General features: G+C 50.2%; 1 protein-coding gene across 1 annotated transcript; it reads right to left on the reverse strand.

Annotated features, from left to right (window-relative positions):
- Window positions 1-1113: 1113 nt before the first annotated feature.
- LOC106413181 lies at window positions 1114-2415 on the reverse strand. Its single transcript, XM_013854003.2, has one exon. The coding sequence runs from the start codon at window positions 2413-2415 to the stop codon at window positions 1114-1116; it is 1302 nt and encodes a 433-aa protein (XP_013709457.2).
- Window positions 2416-7405: the final 4990 nt, after the last annotated feature.

The raw sequence follows: 7405 nt of genomic DNA on the forward strand, positions 1-7405 counted from the left end.
ATTCTGCCGCTCGGAAGCTGGCCACTATCGAGTTCCTATGATGTATTCTACTTCTGCAGGAAGTCACTGACAGGCTTAGAGGGTGCTGGTGTGGGTGTTATGACCCAACTGCCAGGTTTACGCTGCTTTCCACGTCTGGAGAAGTAGGATTTAGATTGCTCCATGTATTTCACAGTATATTTGCAATGAGTATATACCATGTGTTCCATGTATCGTGTAGCTCGTAGTGTTTTAATACAAGTACTTTTCACATTGGTACACTGGGGACCCGATGCGCCTTAGGCTGCACAGGGGTTTTAGGTAGTTTTGACAGGATACTCAGGCTTGCGCATACCCATTCATGCTTTATGTCTCATAATCGTTTTGATTATTTGTGGTCGTGCCACTTTTTGTGAGGGTTGGCCAGGATCGGAAGTCTGTGGAGACCTGATCCAGCTCGTATGCCCCTTTAAGTATAATGATTTCCCCTCTGCATTTATAGTCGGAACTATTTTATTATAAGCTTTGTCCGGAGACGTTTAGCATACATAGGAGTATGAAATCATAATGCTTAAATAGTATATAGTAGTATAGAAATCATGATCCGGAGACCGTATTAAAAATGATAGGCTTTGAGGTGCAGGGCATTCCAGCAGTTGGGTTGTATTTTACCTTTGCTATCTTGCAGCCTGTAGGCGCCTGCTCTCCGCACCTTGATGACCTTATAGGGTCCTTCCCACCCTGGGGTGAGTTTCCCCGTTGTTTTTTCTGCTCGTCGTAGAACCCAGTCCCCTTGCTGGAAGGTTCAGGTTCTAACTTTCTTGTTGTACGTCCTGGCGACGTCTTGCTGGTAGGACCAGTTTCTCAGTCGAGCGGCCTTTTTTTTTCGTCGAGAAGGTCGAGGCTTAGTGCCACCAGCTCGTTATTCTCCTCCTGAGAGGTAGATCCGGAGACCGTTGTTCTTACGTGCATCTCTGTAGGTACAATGGCCTCAGAGCCGTAGACCAGCGAGTAGGGGGTTTCCCCTGTTGCTGTTTTAGGAGTGGTCCGGTAGGCCTAGAGGACTCTGTGTAGCTCTTCCGCCCACTTCCCGTGAGAGCCCTCTAGTCGCATTTTAAGCATGTTGACCACTTTTTAGTTCATGGACTCGGCTTGTTCGTTAGACTGGGGGTGTCGGGGTGTGGCAAAAGTTAGTTTTATGCCCCAGTCCTTGCAGAACTCCTTGAAGTTGTGGCTCGTGACCTGGGGTCCATTGTCGGTGACGATTTCGTGCGGGACCCCGACGCGAGTGATTACGTAGGTCCACAGGAACTTGCGGATCTGGAGATCTGTTATGCGGCTGAGCGCTTCTGCTTCGACCCACTTGGAGAAGTAGTCAGTGACTATAAGAAGGAAGACCTTCTGCCCCGGCGCCATAGGGAATTTCCCTACTATATATATGCCCCATTTTCTGAAGGGCAATGGTGAGCTTATGGACTTGAGGTTCTCTGGGGGAAGCTTGGAGACTGGAGCGTGCCTTTGGCATTGGTCGCAGTGATTGGCTTGTCTGTCAGTGTCGGCGGCCATTGTGGGCCAATAGTAACCGGCCCTTCTGGCTCTGAGCACCAGGCTTCGGCCACTAGAGTGGGATCCACAATCTCCTTCATGTAGTTCTACAAGGATTCTAGAGGCCTCTCGGGGTGTGACACACCTCAGATACGGACCAGAGAAAGATCTCCGGTACAGCTTCTCCCGGGAGATGCAGTACCTCACGGCATGCTTTTTGATCTTTCTGGCCTCGCTACGGTCTTCCGGGAGGATGTCGGCCTCCAGGTACCGGATTAGGGGGGTCATCCAGGTTTCGCCTTCTTCGACGGCGGAGACCTCCTCTGACGGGGGTTCCTCCATGGTAGCTGGCCATTGAAGCACGAGCAAAGGGATACTCTTCTGGCTATTCGTTTCAAGGGCAGACTCTAGATTAGCTAGGGTGTCAGCTTGTGAATTCTGTTCCCGGGGGATTTGAGTGAGCTTGCAGCTCTTGAACTTCTTGATTACTCGTTGAGCGACCGCCAGATATTGGATCATGCTGTCGTCTTTTGCTTGGTACTCCCCTTGTACCTGGTTGATTATCAGCTGGGAGTCGCTGAAGACCTGGATGTTCTCTGCCCCCATTTGATGGGCGACGGTTAGGCCTGCGATTAGGGCCTCATACTCGCTTTCGTTGTTGGTTGCTTTGAAGTTGCATCTCACTGCCCTTGAGGTTGTGTTCCCTGTTGGCGAGGTAAGCACTATCCCTACTCCAGCTCCTCTGACGTTGTTGGATCCATCAACATGTAGGATCCATTCTCCCTCTTCCTTACTTTCGCCTCGGAGGCGTACCTCCTGCTCCAGACCTGGGAGCACGCCAGGGGAGAATTCAGCCACGAAGTTTGCTAGGACCTGTGACTTTATAGCCATGGCGGGTCGAAAAATTACATAGTACTCCCTTAGTTCCACGGCCCATTTGGCTAGGCGTCCGGAGACTTCTGGTTTATGGAGGACCAACTTTACAGGGAAGAAGGTAACAACCACGATTGGATGAGCCTGGAAGTAGGGTCGGAGTTTACGAGCGGCGACTATCAGGGCTAAGGCCAGCTTTTCTAGGTGGCTATAGCAGGTCTCCGCGTCTAGAAGAGCCTAGCTTACGTAATAGATTGGTCGCTGCATGTTTTCCTTCTCGCGAACTAAGACGGCGCTCACGGCATGTTTGGAGACCGCTGTATATAGCAGCAGGACTTCACCGAGTAGTGGTTTCGACAGGAGAGGAGAAGTGGTGAGATACGATTTTTGCTCTTGGAGAGCGGATTTGCATTCTCCCATCCACTGGAAATCCTTCGGATTCTTTAGAGTTCCAAAAAAGGCATGAGATTTGTCGGAGAGTGTGGAGATGAACCTGCTCAAGGTTGCCATCCTTCCCGTTAGCTTTTGAACCTCCTTGACGTTCTTCGAGGAAGAGATTGAATGAATGGCCCTGATTTGCTCTGGATTGGCCTCGATGCCCCGGTGGGTTACGATGTACCCGAGTAACTTGCCAGAACTGACCCCAAATGAGCATTTAGCCAGGTTGAGCTTCATGTTATATTTCCTGAGGGTGGAGAAGGCTTGCTGTAGGTGAGATATGTGGTCTTCCGCTTCCAGGGATTTGACCAGCATGTCATCGATGTAGACCTCCATGGTTCTCCCGATTTGGTCCACGAACATCATGTTGACCAGCCGTTGATAAGTCGATCCAGCGTTCTTTAGGCCAAAGGGCATGACCTTGTAGCAGTAAATCCCTCCGGACGTCATGAAGGATGTTTTCTCCTGGTCTTCCGGGTGCATAAGTATCTGATTATAGCTGGAGAACGCGTCCATGAAGCTCATGAACTGGTGCCCCGCGGTGGCGTCAACCAGCTTGTCTATATGAGGTAGCGAGAAGGGGTCCTTTGGACAGGACTTGTTGAGGTCCGTGAAATCGATGCAGACTCTCCACTTCCCATTTTTTTTCTTGACCACGACGACGTTGGCTAGCTGTTCTGGGTACTGCACCTCGGAGGCAAACTTTCGTCTCTTTTGTCTGATGGGTTGATGTAGGGGATCCACCTGCAGCTTGTGCATGATAATCTCCGGATCGATCCCAGGCATATATGCGTGAGATCAAGCGAAGCAGTCGGAGTTAGACCTGAGGAAGTCTACCAGTCTTCTTCTCAATCCTTCGGTTAGCTTGGAACCGATCTTGAGATGTCGGGTCAGATCTCCTTCGGTTAATGGCACCTCGTCCATTTCCTCTACGTCCGGTTCCTCGGTGTGACGAGTCAGAGGTTTGTTCTGTAATTGCTATAAGACCTTGGTCTTTCCCTTCAGAGTGGTATGATAGCAGGAGCGGTAATATTCTTGATCTCCTCTGATCGCCTTTATGCCCCAGGGTGTAGGAAATTTCACCATTTGGTGAAGGGTTGAGGGGACGGCCCCCATTCCGTGAATCCAGGGCCGTTCTAGAATCATGTTGTAAGACGAGTCACAGTCAACCACGAGGAACTTGGTTGACATGTTGAATCCTTCGGCGTATACGGGAGGGTTATCACCCCGGCGGTTTGTTTGACTTCCCTGCTGAACCCTATAAGGGGGGTTACCCTCCGAGTTAGAGTGCCTTCCTCCAGCCCTAGGTCATAGTATGCGGCCTGGAAGATGATGTTGCCGGAGCTTCCATTATCCACCAGTATCCTTTTTACCAGGCAGTTCGCTATAGTGAGCGAGATAACCAGGGCGTCATGATGCGGAGTGAGGACTTTCTCCTGCTCCTTGGCCGTGAAGCTTTTCTCGTCTGTTCCTAGGAGTAGACGTTTTGGCTTGGCTGCCTCTAGGCCGTGCTTGGCGTTCCAAGTGCTTTTCTTTGCAGCTGCATGGCTTATGCTGCTGATTTCCGAACCGCCCGAAATGACACCTATCACTCGGTCCTGTCATGGTGGCGAGACGGGAGCAGCTTCAGTGGGCTTACCCGCTGTCTCCTTGCTTTGATCGCTCTTGGCCTTATCGGAAAGGAACTCCCTGAGGTGCCCTTTCCTAAGCAGTTCATTGACCTCGATCTTTAGTACGATGCAGTCCTCCGTTTTGTGACCGTGGTCTCGACGGAAGTCGCACCAGAAGCCAGGGTTCCGGAAAGAGTCGGGAGCTTTCATCTTCTGAGGCCACTTGACCTGGTGGCCCATCTACCTCAGAACATTGACCAGCTCCGGCCTTGAAACGGAGACGTGAGAGATGTCTGGCCACGTGGACACTGCCATCCCTTCTGCCTTCTCGATCGACCGGTTCTGGTATCTGCCCCGGTTTTGATTTCCGAAGTCCCTAGCTAATCTAAGAGGGGGTTTCTCGTCTCGCTCGGTTTGGTCTGGTCTGATCGTCTTGGGATCTGGCTTTTGTTGTGCTTTGGCCCGGCTGGCGACGTCTTCCTCCCATTTGACCTGCGCCAAAGCTCGAGATAGGACGTCTTCCATGGTTTTGCACTGATATTTGGTCAGCTCCTTATAGAGGTCTCCGTCGGGGAGCAGACCTCTCTTGAAAGCGGAGATAGCAGTGGGGATACTGCATTCGGGGATAGCCACCTTCTCTTTATTAAAGCGGGCTATGTAGGCTCGCAGGGGTTCTGCTCTGTGCTGGAGGATTTCGTAGAGGCTGTCGGAGGTTTTCTTCAGGTCCCTGCTGCTGGCGAATTGCTCCACGAATTTGTCGCTGAGAACCGCGAAGGAGGTTATGGACCTGGAGGTTAAGTTGATATACCACTGCAGAGCGGGTCCGGTCAGAGTTTAGCCGAAACCTTTGCACATGGTAGCTTCGCGTGACCCCTTTGGGAGTGCTACGACGAGCATCCTTTGTCTGTATTGGGCGACGTGGTCGTCTGGATCAGTGGTGCCGTCGTACGCCTTTATGCTGGGGAAAGAGAACTTCATGGGCATCTTGATCAAGGTGATCTCATCCGTGAAAGGAGTATCAGCATGGGAGTCAGGGTTGCTCTTCCGGATGGGGGGAGCTACCCCCGGGAGTCTTTCTACCATGGACTGCATGGCGTCGAGCCTATCGGAGAACATCTGGTGAAGGTGAGCGATCATAGGAGACTCCATTCTCGCTGCTCCGTCTGATGCTTCCTTATCAGGCTCGGGCTCCGAGTCGCTGTCCTCCACGTCGTAGGTCTGAGCATCCTTGGCCTTTTCTCGCATAGATGCGTCTCCTCTCGGCGCCGTAGTTAGGAGGTTCGCACCTGTCCCGGAGTTGGGTGTTTCCAGAGTCAGCATAGGGCGAACCTGAGTCCGGAATCGACGCTTCTTGTTGCTTGCCGTGTTAAGGGTTTGGTTCTCGTCTCGGAGGGTAAGATTCTCTGATTCGAGCTGGCTGAGCTTCTCGGCGCTCTGCTCCAGTTGCTTGGAGTGTTCGTTGAACTTTTCCTTCAGGATCTGGAACTCCGAGGAAAGCTCGGGATTGGTCTCTTCCCGAGTTCGATGCAACCCGGTTACTTGACCTTGCAGATCGTCGATTTGCCTCTGGAATTCGGCTTCTCTCTTGGTAGCTTCGGGTAGCTCGTCATGCTCGTCCACCGCCATTATCACGTTGTTTAGATTACTCCCCTCCTTCTAGTGCCAAACTGTTAGGGGATTTTTGTGTAGGATCTTTGTGAGTACCACGGCGTTATGGACAAAGCTAGTATTTGTATTAATTTCGTGAGTAGTAGAGAGAAGTAGACTTGAAGAGATGTTTTTGTTAGATCAAAGAGCTGGAACTACAACAGTTTTGAGTAAGAACCCTAGTTCTAGCCGCCTAGCTCTAATCTTCAAGTCTCGAAGTGTCGATCCTCTGCTTTAGGGTTTAGGTTCCCTTTATATAGTCTTCCTAAGGCGGGCCTTAGTCGGTTGGAGTAGGTTAAACTCTTCCATATTCAGAAATATGGAAGGTTCTCCTTATCGGAAGTTTTTCATTTCCCGGAGGAAGGGGCAATCCTGGGACCGGGCCCAGAAAACTCCATAGCGGGGAACCGGGGTTCCTTCTAGCGGGGATCCTGGGAACCGGGGTTCCTTCCAGCAGGGATCCAGAGGCCGGTGTCCTGCCTGGGGTCTGGAGGAATTCAATAACTGAGTATTTTTCCCCAACACTTACATCGGTCGACATCCATTCCGGTCTGGTATATCGTTCTAACTCGTTACATTGAGTACTTATGATTTATTATCACCATAACTCCGACTTAATTTACATTGGGGACAGTGTAGTTTAAGTCTGGGGGAGGTTTATTGATATTAGTTTATTTATGAATTATAAAAATATATTTTCAAACATAGAGTTTTTATTGAGTCAAGAAGGGGATAATGAACTTATTAGATTTTTGCTTGTTATCTAACTGTTGGGGCCAAAAACGGACACGACGAAGCTAACATTCAAATATCCATAAAATTCAGCAAGAACGTTTTTACGAAAAGTGTTCTTCGTAAAGATTACTTTTACGAAAAATCTTGCGGTGAAATATTGCACCAATCTCGGTTCATTCATCGAAACAAAACACCTGTAGCCCAAGAACACGTTCATGGAACATCGGAAAAGGATCCAAACAAGGTCGCCACGAAGCGACTGGTCCGCGAACGAGCCGGTCGCTACGTAGCGACCGACCCGTGAACGAGTCGGTCGCTACGTAGTGACCGATCCATCGCAGACCCGGTCGCTACGTAGCGACTGCATTGTCTCAGACATCGATCAACGGGTACGACCCAAATCTATGCATTCTCGTTTGTTCCTCAACGCCAGCTCCCATGTACCACAGCCATATCATTTTTCACTCCCATCGATTGGAGTTATCACTTAAACTTTACGATAAAAATCGCGGAAAGTTTATTTTTATCGATAAAAATCGTAATAATTGTTTCGAATTGAAAGACGGCCCAAATAGGTC

Source organism: Brassica napus, chromosome C6 (assembly GCF_020379485.1).
Source record: "Brassica napus cultivar Da-Ae chromosome C6, Da-Ae, whole genome shotgun sequence".
In the NCBI taxonomy this organism is placed as follows: Eukaryota; Viridiplantae; Streptophyta; class Magnoliopsida; order Brassicales; family Brassicaceae; genus Brassica; species Brassica napus.

Bases quoted from the DNA above. Each gene is read 5' to 3' on its own strand.
- LOC106413181 (XM_013854003.2), bottom strand. From the start codon at position 2,415: ATGGCTATAAAGTCACAGGTCCTAGCAAACTTCGTGGCTGAATTCTCC.